Here is a 21,185-nt window from a genome sequence, read left to right as displayed (position 1 = left end):
GAACAAGTATAACCTATGTGAAAAGTTAAAAGACACTAACAGAAAGTAAACACAGAATGTGTTAGACTGAATATAGAATATAAACTAAAAAGCTTCTTTTAAAAATCTGTTTCCCTCCCAATGGCATCAAAAGAGAAATGTATCAAAAAACTCTTTGTACTTCATCCTATCTGAGGCTTATCTTCACTGTGTTGCCTTGTATAAATTTCAGCTCCGAATCCCCTTTCTGCACTGGGTGGAAGTCAGCCAGAGGATGAAATAGATGAACAGTTTTGAGAACATACATTTGGGTGTGAGGGTTGCTGTGTAACTTGGTTAACTTTTAGGAGAGCCTACATCCAGTTTGCTCTCTTCCTGGTTCCCCGGGTTTTCTTCTCTCCACTTGTCTTTGCCTGTGTCACTCTCTGCTAAATCCCTTGGAGAAAAAGGAAAATAAATATTTCAGAGCTCTCAAGTCATTGCTTGTTAGAGATGATATTAGAGTTTGGTGGAAAAAAATTTTGAACACCCCAAAATAGATTTGGGAATTTATTTATCTAGCGGTTAATTTTTCTAAGTCGTAATGCCTTGAAACAAGTAAGCTATGCCACCAAATAACAGGTAACTCTCACATTGCCTGAGAGTTTGTGGGCCACTAGACATCACTCTGACAAAGAGCATAAGCCGAGTTGTGTCAGCGTGGACTCTGAGGTTTATTTATTACTGTGTTTGTTGATTGCTTATTAATGTGGAGACTATTTTGTTACACCAAATTTTGTGAGCATGCTACTGACTTTAATGAATTCCACCCCACAAGGTGGGTGTGTAATAATTCAGCTACCCCGTCCCTTTACACCGTAGGATCAGCACCACGAACGGCATACTCAATAGAGGGCCTTCGCCTCATTAGTGAAAAATGAAGAATCATTTATTATTTACAAAGCACTTTGAACATTTGAAATCCTAGACAGGGAATAGTAGTCACAATACTGTTAAATTTGGCATTTACCAATTAGAAATCTTTATGAGGTTGAAGAGAGATTAGAGATAAGTAGAGAAAGTGGCAATCGGAACAGAATTGAAGTCTTACAAGGTGATGAGAAAAGAGTCACAAGACCTTATATTGGTAAAGCACTTTAGTGTTTACAAAGCACTTTCACAAAATTAATCTCAAGTGATTCCCATCATGAACATAGAAGTCAAAAGGCTTGTTGCTCACAGGATTTCAGTATTGGGAGAGAATTTATAAGTCAGCTCTCTGACATCCAGTGCAGCCCTTGGTGCATGGCCAGCCTCCTGCAGGACCACACTGCCTGGGCTGGGGCTGGAGGACCCCAGAGACAGGGGCTCCCTCACTGCTCTCCCTTCTCCACAAACATAGCTCTGTCTCTGAGTCCTCAGCTGCATTGAGCGAAAATTTATCTGCCTGTAGCTTCCACCTATCAGTGCTAGTTCTGCCCTTGAGGTCATTCAGAACTACACAAAAGCCTCTTCCACTTGACAGCCCTTCAGATTCTCAAAGCCAGCTATCATGCCTCTTTCCAGTCTTTCCTTCTCTGAGCAAAATAGCCCCAGTTCCTCTAACTGTTCCTCGCGCAGCTTACTTTTGAGTATCTTTATCATCCTGGGAGCCTCTGAACATGTTCAAATTTAACTCCATTCTTATTAAAGTGTAGCACTCAGAAAGGAAGTCAGACAATCGTCTGACAGCCAGAGCAGTTCACGGCTTTCACCTTCATCGCTGAAGACTGTAGAACCTATCAGTGCAGCCTCTCTTGATTTAACAATTTTGATGGTCACATCCTATCTGTCACTCATTTTGAACTTATTCTTTACCAAGAACTCAAAGTCTGTTTTTTTCCCCTTTACTTCTGATATTGGGTTAAACCAATTAACTTTTCAAAAAAAAACAAGGCATAGAACCATATTTTTTCCCCTGTTGACTATCATGCTGTGAGATGTAGATTATCTCTCCCACCTGTCCCTCCGGTCTCTCAGCTGACTACCATTTCCTAGGAAGACTGTAGATTCTCACTGCACCTATAAGTCTACAGTGGTTGCTCATGTCCAATAGGATGTTGCACCTCCGTTGATTCCTGTGTCTCTGCAGCCACATTCCTTATTGTTATCTGCTTTTGTCCAAAATGTCAAGCTTGCCCCCATTCATTCATTCAGCAAATAAGAAATGGCTGGCACAGCGTAAGGTCAGTATAGGGGGCATACAATGTTGGGCAAATGAGATGTGGTCCTTGTTCTCATGGAAGAGGTTACCCATCTGAAGGGCCAACAGTGCAAAGCATTACGTAGCCAATGAAAAGGGGGAAAGGAGGGAGTAATCAAAGCTGGTAGAGAAAGAAGAAACGTGTTCAAAGAAGTCTCACAATGGGATGACTCTCGATTCTAGAGTGTGGCTAGGATGCAAACTTTTTCTAGTCAGCCTCTGGGTCAGCTTCTTCCAGTCCCCATGCTCTATATTCATGCCCTTCTGCCTTATCAAAATCGTACGCTTTTGGCCCCCTTGTCTTAGTTATCCCTCCTTCTAACTCTGAGAAAACCTTACAGTTGCTTTCCTTGGATTTAGCAAAGGTCCGTCAATACAAGCGGAGATTTGTTGGTGCCTGGACTCTGTCATTCTCGTAGACAGTGAGGGTCTTGTGTTGTCTGTAATTCTTGACTCTCAACTCAGGTAGTTACATTTCTGCCTTATCATATCTTTAGATATTTCTCTCTTCTGAGTTCATTTTTTCAGCTTTATGGATGTATAATTGACAAGATTGCATATATTTAAAGTGTGCAATGTGATGATTTTACATACATATATATGTATATTGTGAAATGATTACCACCATCGAGTTGATTGACATATCCATTACCTCACATAGTTACCGTGTGTGTGTGTGTGTGTGTGTGTGTGTGTGTGTGTATGTGTGTGTGTGTGGTTAGAATACCTTAGCAATGGCTTTCTTAGCAAATTTAAAGAATATTACAAAATAGTATCATTAACTATAGTCGCCATGCTGTATATTAAATCGCCAGAATTTATTCATCTTATCCTTAAACCTACATCTCTCTATCTCTCTATTTCTCCCCTTCCCCAGCTCAGGGCAGCCACATTCTCCTCTTGGTTCCTATAAGTTTTACTTCTTCTTTTTTTTTTAAATCCATTCATCTGACAAACACTTAGGTTGTTTCCATATCTTGGCTGTTATAAATAATGCTACAATGACATGGGAATGAATAGAATTTTTCAAGATACCAATTTCATTTATTTTGGATATATATTGTCAGAAGTAGGATTGCTGAATCCTCTAGAGGTCATTTTTATCATTTGTATTCTCTCGGGGAAAAAATTGTCTTATCCTGGTTTTCATATATATTTGCATACAATTAAGTAATCTCTTGTTTGATTATTTTTATATTCTAGGTTTCTAGAATTATATCCTCAATATTGTTCCATATTTGGTGTATTTATGGTTTTTTCACTCTGATTCTATTGCTAATGGTTTATTTTATTTAGTATTTTCCCCAAAACACTGACTCTTGCATTTACTTATTAGTTCCACTCTGGTTTTTTTAAATAAATTTTTGCTTTTAATTTGATTAACTGTATTGTGTTCTTAGAGGTTTTTTTCTGTTTATGACTTGAATTGGGTGTATAATTCATTTGTTTCCATGCTTCCTTGTAGTTCTCATAAAGATGGTGATGACTAATAATAGAAACCAACATGTACAGCTAGAGATCCAACTGTCCTTTAATGTGGCACCACATGGTCCACACAGAGAGTAGCACAGAGCCAGACACTCAGCAGTATTTTCCCCATGTTGGGGGGGGGGGGGGGCGGGGATTTTTTTCTCTCTTCCATTTCTTTTCTGGTCTCTACAAGCTTATGTTTCACTCCTTCTATTGCCTTGCCTTGCCCAATTTTCCTGGCCCTCTTATATCTCTGCTTTGTTCTATTAGAGAGATGATGGTTTCAGTTTGTATTTTTTAAATTTTGAGATGATACATTTGGTTATATTTATCACTTGCTCCATGGCAGCCATTTTCTCATGAGTATCTTTCATCTGCTATTGCTTTGTTTTTCTGTCCTCCCTCTCTCTCTCTCCCTCTCCCTCTCTCTCCCTCCCTCCCTCCCTCCCTCTGATATTAACTTGGTATACCGATTTCTTTTAAATTATTGCTCATATTTGAATGAGATGACTTCCTCCTGATTTGGAAATTTGCAAGAGGTTTTAAGACAGAAGAGCCCAAGCTGTGCTCCAGGCTAGCAAAACTTACCCTGTTCCCAGTATCTGTGGTGAGTGCATTCCTCCTCTGCAGACTGCCAGCAGTGCAGGAGCCCTCTTTGCTAGCCCGCCTCACTGATAGATTGCTTCCTGCAGCCTCTGGCACATCCGTAGGTGTTGTCTTTCAGCCCAGCTCCCCAGCTTTACCCTAGTGCCATGGCACTTGCTGCCCTAGTCGGTGCAGCCCTTAGAGCTCCAAGCAAAGCATTGTGGGTTTGCTTCATTTGGTCCCTGACTTGGAGGACTGGGCCTTCTCGGAAAGCTCTGGCCATAGGTGTCTCCTCTTGGCTTCTTACCAGAACCCCCCATGCCCTGTTAGACTTTCACAGAATTGGGTAACATCTCTGGTGTATAATGGTTTGAGATTCTAGTATTGCCAAAGATGGAGTTCACTTTCTGTGTGTTTTTTTATCCCTTTTTGATTTGAGGTGATTTCTGAGAGAAAGGAGAGCGGCGCCGCCATTTTCAAACCACAGTCTCATCCAAACACCTTACATCGTTCTTGGCAGGAACAGTTACAAATAGTTACACAAACATATGATTTGATTTTTCTCATTTTTAACAAAATTGGGTCTTTAGGAAACAATTTGGCAAGGAATTATCTGACTTGCTTTGCTAGACTAAAATTGGCTCCAAAAAATGAAGCAACGGCAGGAGCTACAGTCCTAAATTGTAGAGTTGAAGATTGAATTCCAAAACCATTCTCCGATTTCAAACCTTATGAACATGAGCCTTTGTTTAGTTAGTGCACTTTTCTAAAGTAATACTGAGTGAGAATTAAGAGCTAAATGGAAGATATTAATCTGCACAACACTGTGGCACTGAAAAACCATTGCATAATATTGGAGTGTCAGAATTTTACAAATACCTGAAGTATGGTTACCCTAAAAATAAGTGTCATTACCAAGAGTCCATCAACTTTCAGAAGTACCTACATTTGTGAAGACCTATTTTCCATTAAGCAAATGAATAAAACTTAACATTACTTTGAGTTGAAAGGAATCTAGACTGAATCTCTTACCTTGTATTAGTGTGCTTGGGCTGCTATAACAGAATACCACAGACTGAGTGGCACGTGCAGGAGGCAACCAATCGATGCATCTCTCTCACATAAATGTTTCTCTCCCTCTCTCTCTCTCTCTCTCTCTCTCTCTCTCTCTCTCTCTCTCTCTCTCTCTCTCTTCCTCCTTCTTTCCTCCCTCCCTCCCTTCCACTTTCTCTAAAAATCAATGGAAAAAAATATCCTCAGGTAAGGATTAACAACAACAAAAGTATATGTCAGCTGGATTGGTTTCTCCTGAGGTGTCTCTCTCCTTGGTTTGCAAATGGCCATCTTCTCATTCGTCCTCACATGGCCTTTCCTCTGTATGTGTGCATCCCTGGTATGCACATGTCTACATTTCTTCTTCTTATAAGGACACCAATCAGATTGGACTATGGCCCCACCCTTATGACCTCATTTAACTTAATTATCTTTTTAAAGGCTCTATCTGCAAATACAGTCACATTGTGGTTGAGGGCTTCAACAAATGAATTTTGGAGGGATACAATTAGTCCATAACATACCTAACATTATGATACAAAGTATAAAACCAGATATGAAAACCTAGATGTGAAAGAAAGGGAAAGAGAGAGAGAAAGAGAGGGAAAGAAGGAAAGGAAAGGAAAAATGGGAGAGAGGGCAGAAGAAGGGAAGAAAAAAGAAAAAGGTTTTTTATCCTATCTAATAAAGAGGGAATATGCTAATTGACTGCCACGCCCTCAAAGATGGTGGCACCCACAGCCACAAGATGGCGGCACCCAGTCCCCTCAGCCCCGCCAGGGTGGCAGGCATGTGGCACGGCCGGGCCCGCCCCCATGCAGGTCCGGCAGCTCCGCGCGCCTGCCTCCAGAGTCCCCCAGACCTCACAGCCCCCCAGCCTCTCAGGGCCAGCCCGAGGCACAGGCAATCCTTGGATGGCGGCTACCCAACCGCCCAGGGCCGGCCCGAGGCACAGGCAAGTCGCCGATGGCAGCTGCCCAGCCGCCCAGGGCCGCCCGAGGCTCAGGTAACCAGGGCCGGCCGAGGCTTGCGCTGCTGGCAGTGGCAGCCACAGAGGTGTGATGGGGGTGTCGCCTTCCCTGATCGCCGGGTTGCCTCCTGCCCCTGAGGGCTCCTGGCCTGTGAGAGGGGGCAGGCCAGACTGAGGAACCACCCCCTCAAGTGCATGAATTTTCATGCACCAGGCCTCTAGTTTTAAAAAGAAAGACTAATTACCTAGGAAATAAATTTTAGAACTGCTATCTTTCAATGTGTTTCTTTTATCAATTTTGAAGTTAAAATCTAGTTTCCAGTGTCATGCTTATATTTTAATTTTATGTATTTGTACCATCATTCCGTTAAAACAAAGTCTATATTTCTGGCAGTTGATTCTTCCCACACCTGGGCTGCCTCATTTATTTCATTTCTTCTGTGAATTTTAAGTTCGATTCCTGGTGTAAAGGGATATTCCTCAGGGCCTGCTAACTTTTTCTCAACCAAGGCAACCAGCTGGCCTCTACAGGAACTTAATTTCCACCTATTTTAAGTCATAATAACATCATCCACCTGCATCAGTTAGGGGTTGAATTCACCTCCAAATAAAAGAAAACTGAAATGTTGGTATTTAAACAAGATGCAGGGTTGCTTTTCTCCCACTGCAGTAAAGAGCCTGGAGGAGGCAGGTAGCCCATGGTATCATCAGGACCAGGCATCTTCCTACCTCCTACTAGCTTAGCATCTCATGTGTCTGCATGGCCACTGCCTTTGTTGTAAACTTTCATTAGGCCTGAAATACTTACTTCCTCACCACCTACTCTGAGTATCTTACCACTTCATATTACTATCAATGATTCCTAGAAAACTAAATCTAATACTGCCACTCCCTTTAAGAAAAACTCTCTTGGTGTTTCTCTGTTATTTTAGGATAAAGTCAAAGGTCCTTAGCTTAAACACAGAGTCCTGCGCGTGTGGTGTGGCTCAGCGGTTGAGCATCAACCTATGAACCAGGAGTTCATGGTTCAATTCCTGGTCAGGGCACATGCCTAAGTTTCAGGCTTGATCCCCAGTGTGGGTCGTGTAGGAGGCAACTGATCAATGATTCACTCTTGTCATTGATGTTTCTTTCTCTCTCTCCCTCTCTAAAATCAATATCTATACTAATAAAAGGGTAATATGCAAATTGGTCATGATGCCCTCACAGTAACAACCGAAGAGCAGGCTGCGTGGGGCAACAAGCCTGGCAGGGGGGTTAGCGAGAGACAACCAAACGACTGACCAGCAGGCTGCATGGGTCAACCAGGTCGGCAGGGGGGCGGGGGGCGGGCAGTGAGGGGTGATCAGGCTGGCAGCGGGGACAGATAGGGGTGATCAGGCAGGCAGGCAGGTGAGCAGTTAGGAGTCAGCGGTCCTAGATTGTGAGAGGGATGTCCAACTTCCAGTTTCGGCCTGGCCAGAAGTCAGACATCCCCTGAGGGGTCCTGGATTGGAGAGGGTCCAGGCTGGGCTGAGGGGACCCCCTCCCCCCCCATGCACAAATTTCATGCACCAGGCCTCTAGTATGTGTATATATATATATATATATATATATATATATATATATATATATATATAAAATAAACCACAGAGTCCTTCAACTACTTTATTAGTTTCATTGCAATATCTTCACTGCACACATTCTGAACATCTCAGTGCTCGCTAAGCAAGCTGTGGTCCTCGATACCTTCGTAGCTCTAGTGTTTTGATGTAATAATCCACCTCTTCCTTTATCAGTTGCAAAACAGTTAAAAAATAGAAATTGGAGTCAGCTACAGATTAAAATAACTTTTTTGTTCATTTTATTTTTCCTAGGAAAGCTGGACTGGCAGCACAGCCAGAATTAGGATGGTTATTTCCCTACCCCCAACCCAAATCTAGACACTGAGACTTACATGAGGGGGAAGTCAGTCTACATAGAAAACAGTTGAAATTGGTTCAGCTGAACAGAACTTAAAAATCTAACATTAGTATCTTAGATCGTAAAGAAGTTAGCATTTCAGAGCTGGTATAAAATTCACAGCATCCATGTTCTTGAGTATGTATTCTCTACCAAGCTTAGCGCCCAGCTTCCATCCTTAGGTTTGGGTCCAAGGGTCCATCACAGGGTCCAAGATGGTTACTGGAGCTCCAGCCATTTCATCGACATTCTAGGCAGCAGGACAGAGGGTTGTAAGGAACCTTCCAGAAGTTCCATTTAGATATCATTGGCCAGACTGTTCTACATAGTTAGCCCAACTTCAAGAAAGGCTAGGAGAGAGATAGTCTTATCCTGAGCAGTAATATGTCCATCCCAAAACTGGTATTCCACTACTAAGAATAAAGAGGGGAAAGGGGGGGGGGGGTTTGATGGCCATGGTCAGCTAATGGCATGGTCTTGGTCTCCCTGCCCCCTCTGAGCTCAGAGAGCCCAAGAGTGGGACCCAGTTTTGTTATGTCCCAGAGCAGCAGCTGCGGGAGAGAATGAATCCAAAGAAAGCCAAGAGGGGTCAAGTGTACACACCCAGTGCTCTTTCCCAAAACTCGACAATGAGGTAACCACAGCTCCTCCTGTGGGGAGGAGTAAGTACAGGTAGTGAGAGGAATGTTCTTGGAATATTCCTGGAATGCTGCTCCCTTGTTGGGAGTGCAGCAGAAACTCGCTGATGGAACATGAGGGCAGGGAGCGGGGTTTACCCTAACTGTGCCTTCCCTGGCCTCTCCTGCTGGGCTTATGCTGCCTTACCCAGTAGCCCTACCGTAGAGGCCAACTCATCCTCCAATTCCAAGCTCGATGTCACCTTTCTATGGCACCTTTCATGACCCACATTCCCACCCCTAAACAGGGCTCATTCTTGTAATCAGTGTGTTCAGACTAAAAAGATAACACTTCTGTGCTGTTAGAATGCTTATTTCTATTACTGTTTCTCCTTCTCTCACTCCCATGCATATTCTAAGTCATGCAGTTGAGAGTGTCTTTGCGTTTCAGCTCCTCATACAGTACCTGACCTTTGGGAGACACTCGAACACGTATTGAATGAGTGATGCTGAGGCTCTCCTCCCTGCCTGCTCTCCCTTTCATAATGAGAAAACTGAGATCTTGAGACGTTGAATAGCATAGTAAATAATAAAAGTCATGGACATCTATGTTCATGAAAACCTCATTGTGTTCTGGGCACTTTCATAAGTGTTCATATACGTTCTTCTCCTTCATTCTCTCACCGGCCTGGTGATACATGTGTCATTGTCCCTGAGGTGAGTGGCCAAGCCCTCAGGGTGAGAAAGTAGCAAAGCTGGGATTTGAACCCAGGACTTTTCTTACTTCAGTCCTGTGCCAGCATAGAGTGGACCAGGCCCCAGTCTTCTGGGTCTATACCTGACTTGAAGCTATTCAAGTTTTATCCCCTTTTCATGCCCTGCTTTTCTGTAATGCAATAATGATTGAATAGTGCTTATGAAGACAAGGCATTCTTGGTGTAGATACATGTGCCCGCCAGTGTGGCGTTTGTCTAGTGACGATGCTGCACACCTGCTCATCCTACCCTAGCTGGTTTGGCTGAGTGGATAGAGCATCGGCCTGCGAACTGAAAGGTCCCAGGTTCAATTCCAGTTGAGGGCACATGCCCGGGTTGTGGGCTCAATCCCCAGTAGGGGGCGTGCAAGAGGCAGCCAATCAATGATTCTCTCTCATTATTGATGTTTCTATCTCTCTCTCTCCCTCCCACTCCTTTCCTCTCTGAAGTCAATAAAAAAATTTTTTTTTAAATAATTAATTTGCCCAGTTTAAAACCTGTTGGAATTTCCCTGGGGAACAGAATGGTCCAGTGGGTTAGTGCTGACCAGAAAGGGTAACCCCAGGAGGACACCACCATACAGCGTTAGGCTCTCAGCAGGTCTAAGCTGGTTGAGAAAAGTACAGGCTTCTCCTAACACTTTTTGTATCATAAAAAGTGAGACTTCCTGTACCTGGCGGCTGGTTGGTTGGTCGGAAAGAGGAAACAGATTGCCTGTCAGAGGAGCCGGGAGAGATGCAGTGTTGCTGGTCACTCCCCTTCTAGAAGGGACTCACGTGTGTCCCCTTCATCCACCACTTCTGACAGAAAACTGCACATCACGCAAGATTTCTTCCCACGTGGCTAGCCACACTCCTGCAGTTATCCAGGAAAGAAAATGGGATATTGAACTGTAGATCTTTCCCCGGCTCCGAGGACTTATAATCCTTGGTGTCCTAAAGCAGAAGGTTCGTGGACGCTCCATCCTGCGGCTGTGGGCACTCCTGAGATCAGATCGTGTCATCAGAGCATTGTCTTCTGGACATCCTGCTTTCTCCCACTGTAACCCAGAGGAAGGATGGCACTGTGCCATCTGACAAGTGGAGGGGACATGAATGAGAAAGACAAAGCAGGGGTGCTGTGGAGACAGTCATCTTCCATGGTCCAGTCATTTAACAGGATGTGAAAATAGGCCGAGGCCTATCTGCTATATTAAGTGGGGGGTTTTGTTGTTGTTTTTTGTGTGTGTTTTTTTTTAATATTTTTTTTATTGATTTCTAAAAGTAAGGGAGAGGGAGAGAGAGATAGAAACATCAACATGAGAAAGAATCATTGATGGGCTGCCTCCTGCATGCCCCACCCTGAGGATCAAGCCCGCAACCCAGGCATGTGCACTGACTGGAAATTGAACCATGACCTCCTGGTTCATAGGTCGACACTCAACCATTGAGCCACACCGGCTTGGCTATTAAGTGTTTTTAAACACAGTAAGAAACCCATGTTTTATTGCAATCCAGTACACACATGTAAACACACATACATGTATGTTTACAACCTGAAGGGTGAATGGAGCTGTAGTGGCTAAAGCACAAGCTATAGAGTCAGACCTGCAATGAGCCCCTGCTCTCCCACTGAACCCCCAGAGGAATTTTGAAAAACTGCAGAACCCCTCACACATTTACAGTTGCCATCTAAAGGTTTTCCTCCCCCAATTTAAATACCTGCAAAGACTAGAATTTCCCTGTTTACTGTAAATATGCTATAATACATTTTGTCAAAGTACAGAGCCCAAAATTTAGCTCAGATTCTAAGACAATGTCCATTGTATAAGCTAATTGCCAAAAATATCCCTCACTGTCTCACCCATCAAGCTAATCAGACTTAACTCCTCATCAGAGAGGAAGTCAATCTTCATTTGTAATTCACGTGAACATACTGAAGTACCCACCGCCCCACACTCTGACCTCTGACTCTGAGATGCAGAGCGGCTGATGGATGGGAGAGGGTCAAAGCCTGGCCCTGAGTCTGTTTGGTTGACATAAAGCCCTGCTCCTCAGAGACCTTCCCTCAGGAGTGAGCCTTTCTCTTTTTTAAATGTTTTAATTGATTTCAGAGAGGAAGGGAGAGGGAAAAAGAGAAACATCAATGATGATAGAGAATCATTGATCGGCTGCCTCCTGCACACCCGCTACTGGGAATCAAGCCTGCAACCCAGGCATGTGCCCTGACTGGGAATTGAACCGTGACCTCCTGGTTCAACCATTGAGCCACACCAGCAGGGTGCAGGAGCAAGTCTTTCCCAATTATCTCTAGATTATTGCTATCCCAGGCCCAAGCTCCTTCAAAGGCTTGAGGTGGATGATAAATGTCATTCCTTTGTAAAGAGACAGAAAAACTGTGAGAGGGGAGGGAGAGGGAGAGCTGCGAGACCTCAGACTCCTGGTGCTTTCTCAGCCAAGTTGGTTTTGGGGAGAGTGTATGTGCAACTTGATGATCTGCAAGCTGACTCTCCCAAATGTGTGACTGGAACCCCCAAGAAATTATGCAAATAGTCCTAGATACTTGAACCACTGTTCTGAGTCTTTAGTATCCTCATCTGTAAAATGCAAATAGTGATAGTACCTACTTTCAAAGACGGTTCAGAAGAATACATAAAGGCTATCTATACAAAGAAAGCCTGTAATGAAGTTCTGGGTGCAGAATGAATATCCCCTTTGTGCTCGCTGTTGTTATGGTTGTTGCTGTTCTTTGACCCCTCTGCTTGCTAACAATGACATTTCTCATTGGACTAAGTAATCCTCAGGCCCATCCCTAACATTTGTGCCCGCAGCCCATATATCCAAGCTCTGTCCACACACCGGCAACTAGCAGCTCCTTTGGCCACTTCTTGGGCCTGGAACCTACATCTGGTGGCAAATTCCACTCCCAGAAGGCCACACTTGGGTACGAAGCCCTCACATAGCTCGGAGGTTGTCTGGGCAGGAAATTCAGGATTCTGACTTTCTGGATCTTGCTCTGCAAGGGGTTGGATATAAGTCTGCTGGGCATATCCCCCTGGCCCAATAGATTTCTTGCCCAGATACAGTAGGGCAGGAGCTACATAAAGCACAAGCCCAGCGCAGCGGCCCCTCCTGCTTGGGTCTAAGGTCTTACCTCATGGATGTTGTTAAATCAATTGGCTAATGTGTGTGGATACATTTTCAGTGTAAGACTTCAGTGTTATCTTGATGGCCTTTATGATCCCAAATTCCATTAAAGTCAGCCTCCTTGAACAAACGAATGGAAACCACAGAAAAAGGCAAGTTGGTAAACAGACCTCGCTGGAGGCGCTCAGGGGCAGAAGAGAAAGCCTTGTCTTTGCTTTCAGGCCCCGGCTTTCAGGCCTCGGGATACAACTTCAACACCTACGACTGGAGGAGCGCGAAGCAGAGAGGGAGCTTGTCCCCAGTCACTAAGCCTCGGAGCCAGACGTACCCAGATGTGGGGCTGAGTAACGAAGACTGGGACCGCTCCACGGTCAGCGGGTAAGGCTCATCTACCGTGGCCCTGTCCCGACTGCTTCGTGTTTGGGGGGCCAGATCTGAACCTCTCTACGTCCATTGGCGCATGTTTGCAGCATTGGCTTCCTGAAGCTGCTAGAATCGGCCATGCTGGCCTCGTGGCAGGATTCTAACACTTGTGCTGCCCAGGGGGAGTCGGGCCCACCACCGCACAGCAGGGCAGGCGCTGTGTCCCCTAAAGAAAACAACAGCGCGTGGGGGAAATCTACTTCTAAAAACCGTCGCCTCACTCTGTGACTAATTCCCTCTCCTTTCATTTGAAAGGTAGTTTCACATCAACTTTTATTTTTTTAAAAGGTACACCTAGGGTCCCATATTTTTTGCTAAGATATATTTTAGCATTGTGTCCCTTACCAAAATACTTTAAGGAAATTTATAAAAAATGATAGCACTTACTCGATCTATACCAGTGATTTTCAACCCTTTGCATCTCGTGGCACACATCAATTAATTACTAAAATTCTTTGGCACACCCAAAAATATATTTTTTGCCGATCTGACAAAATAAAAAAAGAAGGTGTCATTTTGATTTATTCACACCGGACGGCTATGGTTGTGTTGGCTGTTGCCATTCTGTCTTTGACAATCTAAGGGAAAAGAGGTCAGTGCCCCTGACTAAATAGGGTTAAGAATTCTTGCGGCAGACTGGTTGAAAATCACTGACCTACACACTGTGTTTACCATAGGGTGGGAAAACCTTTCCTCTCTCAGAAAAAAGTTTGACTTCTTTTTCCCCTGCAGCTATAGTAGTTGGAAGATATTCCCGCACAAACGCCACGTTAATGCAGCTCATTCGGCGGTGGCCGCGAGCACTCTGAAGTTCAGTGAGCAAGACCACGGGCCTCCTCTCATTCTAGCCTTTCCTCCAGCGTCCTGACGCCCAGCCAGCACTATTTAGAGGCCGCAGTTGGAAGAAAGCCAAACCCACAATGCCTGTGGGGTTTTTGCGTGTGTGAGATGAAGGAGTGAGATTCTGGATACAGGGGGAAAAACCCAATCTAGCGACATCGCCGTAACCAAGGCTGTGTTTTTTTGGTGGCAGTTTCACCGGGGCTCCTGATGGCGCGGAGGCGGAGCAGGAGGAAAACTTCTGGTCCCAGGCGCTGGAGGATTTGGAGACCTGCGGGCAATCGGGGATCCTGCGAGAGCTTGAGGTAGCCTCGGTCCCGCTCCTGACTTTGATTGTTTCTACGTTCATTATTTTTGGTCCTTCTGAGTTGGCATTGATCACACCAGTTCATTTAAAAGCTTTAACCCCTTTCCACAGGAGAAAGCCGACAGGCGTGTGTCTTTGAGAAACATGACTCTCTTGGTAGCTACCCTTTCTGTTTATATTTTTGCTTGTGAAGCTGCCTCCCCTGCCCTCCTTGCCTTCCGGACAGCAATTTGATTTGATACAATGCAGTTAAAAACATATTGATTTCCCCATTTTCACCCCACCCCCACCTGAGCTGACTGACTTGTGGCTTCCGCCATCGCTCCCTGCTAACCCCGACTGTACCTGTTTGCCACCGAATCGCTAAGGAGGCAGCTCTGTCTCCCAGCAAGTGGCGCATCTCATCCCCTTAGTCGCTTTAGAAAGGTTTCTTTGGCATGTTTTCATTTGTACCCCGTATAGAAATTAATTTGATCGTGAAGCGGAACATAAGAGGAAATTGTATGTTCTTTTGTTTTGTCCTTCCAAATAGATGGCGACGCAGCTGGTGCAAAAAGGCCAGTCTGTGGGCTAAGCAGCCAGAAGGTTACGCAGTGCTTTGCTGCTCATTGAAAATTCCGATCCCGTATTAATTTAGTGTGAACGTGAGGGGTCGCGGTGAGATGGAGTGTCGTAGCTGAGCTCCTGCCGAGTTCTTTAATCAAAGCCATGAATTTGCTGACGTATTCACACTTCGGTCTGGGAAGTCCTGGACTATTTCCTTTTATGTTCTTTTAAATTTTCTAAGCTGTAAAAAATTAAAGTGGCAAAAGTTTCATTTTTATTTTGATGTCATACGAGGTCCCCAAGTCACCATAAGGAATGTGAATGGCAAAACTGGGTGGAACTCTTGCAATTTTAAAATGATGACTCATCTTTATATTATTTTGCTTCCCAGTTGCATGTGTGGATATTTTGTGTGAATCTGCAAAAAGAATTGTAAACAAAAATATTAATTTGAATTTATAAACATCATAGTATTACCTGGCATGAATTTCAGCTTCCGAGCATGGTTAAAGGACCTGGAGATGGATAATCCGATCAATCTTGAATACATTGAAATGGTAGCAATTAATTCCTTTTCATGCAACTTTCCAAAAGTGTAGAATGCTTAAGCGTCAGCTGGCTTATTTAAACTTTTACCACTTCCTTACCGGGCCTAAACTGAATGATGAGCTCAGTTCACAATTCCTGAACATGCTCCTGCTTTTGTAAGCATGTGTTTGGCTCACGTGCCTTTTGCATTTTGATGGTTTTTTTGTAGAAGCAACTATCCTTCTAATATTCTATTATATTAGGTAAAATGCAAATGATGTAAAACACAATATGTGTTTTTCACACCAAAATTGAGTGATCTAATGAAAACAATACCCGTCAGCATAAAGGTTATACTGCAACAGCCTGCCAGTCTTCTGTAATGTAACTTCAGGCAGGTGTGGCTTTTGAAATTAGAAATCCAGAAGGGAAATGGGCTGAGTTTATCAGCCAAAGAGAAATTAAAGTCCTCAACTAGAAAGAATAATTGGCAAACCATAAATTAGAGTCTTATTTACACTTTTATCACAATAACACATTCATTTATTAGTTTAAATGAACTCTGATCCCTTGATTGCAAACCCTAACTATGCAAAAAAAATATTATTTGAGCTAGGTTCATGCATATAAATTTATTTCCACTGTAAAAGTTAAAATGCAGCCCTAATGAGTTTGGCTCAGTGGATAGAGCATCGACCTGTGGACTCAAGGGTCCCAGGTTCGATTCTAGTCAAGGGCATGTACCTTGGTTTCGGGCACATCCCCAGTAGGGGTTGTGCAGGAGGCAGCTGATTGATGTTTCTCTCTCATCAATGTTTCTAACTCTCTCTCCCTCTCCCTTCCTCTCTGTAAAAAAAAATCAATAAAATATATTTTAAAAAGTTAAAATGCACTATAACTGTAACAAATGTAGATTAACTAAGTTGAAGTGACTACAATTGAAATGAAAAGAAAAATTATACTAGTCATTTTCCCCATTGTTAGCAATAATTTAGGTTCAACTTGAGCACTGAAAAAAAGTATAGTTTTAACAAAAAAGAAAATTTCTAACTAAGACTTTGGACAAGTTACTTAATATGTCTTATCAGATATATCTCTTTCTTTAAAATATGGGGTTTATAATGAGCGAATATTTATATAGCACTTACTAAATGTCCAATAGAAATGAATTATTTTTGCCATTTATTTGATTAATGAACACTGCTTTTACTTTTTGCCTAATACAGAAAGAAGGTTTAAACGTCAGATAGAGAACTCTTGAACGTATCTCTTCTAAGTTGTTTGTACATACCAGTTATCTCATTGATAATGTAGAAAAGAGGAAATTATAATTGTAAATTACGAGTTATGCAAAATAAAAAAAAGGCAATAAATAACTCTTGGAGCCCAAACAAATCCTAGAAAATTTAAAATATTTTTTAACTTTTTATTGTAGTTCATGTGTTTGTGTTTTAATTGTTATATTGCTTCAGAGATGTCACTGATTCAATTGAAGTTCATTTTAAACAAAGCAACCAAGCCATCAACTTGAACTAAGGACCTTTTGAGAATGTGTCCTTGCTCCCATCAGAACCCCTTCTAGACCAGTTTGTAACTTGCGCATGACTAAGGCTTATCAAAGCAAACTTATTTCCCAGTTGCAGTGATTAAGTATTTTATTTCCAACATGTTTTCTGTTGGTCCCACGAAAAAAAATGAATGTAAAAATTAGATGTTAATAAAAGCAAATAACTAGTCTAAGTCGGCAAAAACAATAATAGGTAGATGGTCCCCACAGCCAGAGAGCTGTCCGTTACAGTAGATTAAACAACAAAAAAATGATCCATGTGAGTTAAGTACCATTAAATAAAAGGATGTCCCAGGATGCCCATAAAGCTGGTCACTGAAAAGTTTTATTTGGAAAGGAATATATCTGAAATAAACCAAAATATGGGTAATTCATACTGGTTTAAATATTAGGGTTTAATCGACTGAGAAGGTCAGTTTTATATGTTTCAACCTAATATTTGGCTGAGAAGCTGCACACCCTGGTAGCCAAGAATAAAATCTGGAGTCAGATTGCGAAGGTTGCAATCCAAGACTCGTGGGCAAGTTGCTTAACTTATCCAGGCATCCCTTGCCTTAACTGAAATGGGAAGATATAATAATGAAATGATATTCTAGATACACACGTGTATATAAGTGGTATTTAGCACATGTTAATGTTCAGTGACCAGAAAGGTTTTTTTACATTTACTTTTTCAAAATTATCATTTAAAAACTGATCTAGTTAGGATATTAGTAAAAGATTATTTTTCTTATTTCCTTTTCAACAGAGATGTAGATATGTGCACAAGAGCATTAAAATTTGGCTGCCATGCAAAGATCTTGTTGGAGGTATATTTAGAGTTGGACCCCAGGTGAATTTGGACTTATAAAACCTTAGATAAAAATGAAAACTCTACCCACTTTGCAGCGTTTCCTCCTGATCTATAATTTTAGGTAGTGCCCTTGGCTCATTTACTACCTATGTTGCCTTGGGTAAGTCACCCTCTTTGTGCCTCAGTTTCCTCATCTGTAAATTAGGAGGAATAATAGTGTTTCTTTCATAAAGTTGTTGTGAGGCTTAAATGGGTGAATACCTTCAAAGGACTCAACAGATTACACTTCTGTTGCTTTTAGCATCAGTATTCCTACAAACCACTACGTGGAGTTGCAGCCAGTGGCACAGCATATGGAACCTGTTTTTTGTTCCCAGGATTTCCGGCAGATTCACCAATTTCACTTTACCCCAACACGATACTGGTTTCAAGTGCTCTTTTTGTTCCCCTCTGTGACTCAGTCATTTTGGGGAACTAATCTTCAAGGCTTGCTATTCCTGGTGTATTCCGTAGAGAACGTATTTGAAACCGAAACTGGTAACATCCCAATTCACTGGTAAAATCCAATCCAGGTGCCACAGCTTCTGCACAAGGGCTGAATCCAAGTAGCATAATAAATCATTACTCTTTAACCTCTCTTGGGATCTTACACAAAGGCCATTTCTAAGAAACAAATGATGTGGAGACCTAGCTGAACTACAAGCTTCTGGGCCAGGGCCAGTGGCCAAAGGAAAGACAATAGACAAGGGGCTTTGAGTAGCAGCTCTTGTCCTTGTACCAATAGCTCCATTTTAGCCCATTGTTTTTCCCAGCTGGGACTAGAGGCAGCATTGCAAGTAGAGGCAGCCTGGTCTCCAATGAGAAGTTCTTAGCTCATTTCTGCAAGACACATTGAAGGTTGCCTCATGAATCCTATCGTTAGAGCCCACTCAGTGGAAAGTTAATGCTGAAAATGTAGTTTACAGTAAGCAAATGTTAGAGCTTTTCAATTTGCCTCAGAACTGCCAGGGGTGGTATCTGATTAAATAAGCCCAGCAGCTTAAGTACTTAAATTGGATTTGAGATGCGCATTACAAATGGCACTTACAAAGCATTTTTCCCAGATTTTCATACTTCGGTGACTTTATCCATCCTTCAGTCTTTGGTTATGCCCTGAAGACACTGTATTTTGACTGGGCAGAGGCAGAAATGTGCTTAATGTTGAGCAACCAAACCCTTTCCTTCCTTCGTCCATGGCTTAATTGTTTCTGAAAATTGTCAATGCCACAGGCAACAATCATGTCGGGGAGCACGATGAGTTTGAATCACGAGGCCCCAACACCTCGCAGTCAGCTGGGGCGACAGGCCAGCTTCCAGGAACGGAGCAGCTCGCGGCCACACTATAGCCAAACAACTCGGAGCAACACCCTGCCCTCAGAGGTGGGCAGGAAGTCGGTCCCCCTGAGGAAAATGAAACAAGAAATAAAGGAGATCATGTCCCCAACTCCGGTGGAGCTGCACAAGGTCAGGAAGCTTTCTTCTCTTCCCTTGGGGTCACACTTAGTAGCCATTGTGCATAGCCTGATGCAAGCATGATAATGACCTTGCACTTTGGTCTCAGCCAAGGAAGGAAGCCAGGGCTTAAAGGTAGATCGGCAGAGACTTCGCTTGTTCTCCCAACATTTCAAGCAATGAATTAATAAAAAACATGTGTTTGTGGCCAAAATCTTCTTACGAAAGTTCAAGACTCCAGTGTCACATGGAGCTTTGATGATTGGTCTATTATTCCAAATTCACGGGGAAGGGCAGGAAGGATTTTCCTAAATGTATATGCTCCTAGCTTGACTCAAAAGGGGCTTCCGGTGTAATGTGGGAAGGCTTAATCCTTAACTGCGGACTTATCAGTAGCTGGCTACATTATTTGAGGGGCATGAAGTTCTCTTCAAGGTGATTTGGATGTCTTGGGTTTGGAAAGGGTAAGCCTGGTGATGTTCCATCTCTGCTACGATAGTTGCCTCGCTTTACTTCATGGAAGAAAATCCACAATGGCACACGGAGCTGAACTTGAGCGGCCGGCAGCGTTTAAGGCGTATGTGAGTGGCAGTGTTTGTGGAACCACTGTCAAGTACGCCTGTGGTAGAGAGGTGTCTCTGGTTTTCTTGTGTAGAACGAATGCTTTGTTCTTGTTAATGCATAAGGATACTTACAATCTCACTCCATTTTTCTTGAGAGCCAAGACCCTCTCTGTAGTCAATAATCTAGTAACTAGAGATTATTTATCTTTCCCAGAAGAGCAAATACATGTCAGATTAAAAGGAGGTGACAGGCCAGCTACTCCTTTTTTTCCTCTAAAGACTTCGGTTTCCCTAACCACCTATTAAAAGTAGCTATTTCTTTTACAGCTGACAGAGCATATGGTGAAAGAAAGGACTTTGTGGAAAGTTGGGTTCTGAACTTGGTATTCCATTCACTTAAAGAATCTTGTTGCGAATCCCCAGCAAGCACGTAGTCTAATGGGGAGACATTCTGGGAGATGGTGGGAAGATGGTGGGATAGGTTCAATGATAGAAGCAGGACTGGGCTGCCTTGGAGGACAGAGGGTGGGCCCTTCCCACTACAGAGGAATAGGAAAGGCTTCCTAGGAGCAGGTGTTGCCTCTGCAGGAAAGTGGAGAGTGGGGAGGTGAAGAGTGGGAAGCATTCTAAGTATAGCAAAACGCATGTGCAAAGGATGTCAAGACTATGATGTGCTGAGGGGATGAGAATATCCCTACATATCACCAGAGCCTTGAGTAGGAGCCTGTGCCTTATGAGGAACTGCAGAACTTTACAGAAAAGCAAAGGAGTTTCTGACATTTTAGGGTAGTGACCCAGGGGTAGACTATACCACACATTAGGTTGTGTATCCAGTTACCCTGAAAGGATGTGTCTGTTCGGTGATCACCGGCCTTCACCCCCTCTCACATGTCCTAACACACTAATGACAGCACCATTAGGAGGCTGAAGGCCTCACGGGGTCTTCAATTGCAGAAGCTGCATAGTCAGTGCTAATTCTGCTTCGTCAAGAAGAGGGCTGGCCCCTCCTAATTCCCTCCCCTCTTGCCCTCTTCTCTAAATCTCCATGCCCAGGAGAGGAGAGCTCCTTCTGACCCACCTGCCCTCAGCACCGAGGAAAAGGACACCAACATGTATGGAGTGCCTACTGTGTGCTGCATGTCACCGGTGTATACCCCTCCCAATAGCCCTCCTGAGCAGATATTTACTATCCCCATCTATACAGGGAAATAGCAAGTACAAAATAGAGTCACTTCTCTTCTGGAGTGAAGCTGTCTCCTCCAGGGAAAAGTATCGATAGCCCAGCCATACCAAAGGCCCGTCTCCCCTTCCCTCCTACACTGGCGGCATTTAGCACAGCTGTGATGGTGAATTGGATGTGCACATTGTTACAGTTGAGGTTAAAAGATGGCTGTGCTGAAAATAGATCCTG

The 21,185-nt window shown here is 43.3% G+C and overlaps 1 protein-coding gene across 8 annotated transcripts in view; it reads left to right on the top strand.

The window, feature by feature from the left end:
• GRIP1 (glutamate receptor interacting protein 1) overlaps positions 1-21,185 on the top strand; it is a 669,876-nt gene that overhangs the window by 631,191 nt on the left and 17,500 nt on the right. For all 8 annotated transcript variants that reach the window (XM_079775184.1, XM_079775181.1, XM_079775185.1 and 5 more), the window contains 3 exons: positions 12,938-13,094; positions 14,173-14,284; positions 18,990-19,223. In XM_079775184.1, coding sequence (XP_079631310.1) covers positions 12,938-13,094; positions 14,173-14,284; positions 18,990-19,223 — 503 coding nt within the window. The remainder of the gene's footprint in view (positions 1-12,937; positions 13,095-14,172; positions 14,285-18,989; positions 19,224-21,185) is intronic.

This window comes from Cnephaeus nilssonii, assembly GCF_951640355.1.
Source record: "Cnephaeus nilssonii genome assembly, chromosome: 6".
Classification (NCBI taxonomy): Eukaryota; Metazoa; Chordata; class Mammalia; order Chiroptera; family Vespertilionidae; genus Cnephaeus; species Cnephaeus nilssonii.
This window is presented reverse-complemented; position numbering and strand designations above follow the sequence as displayed.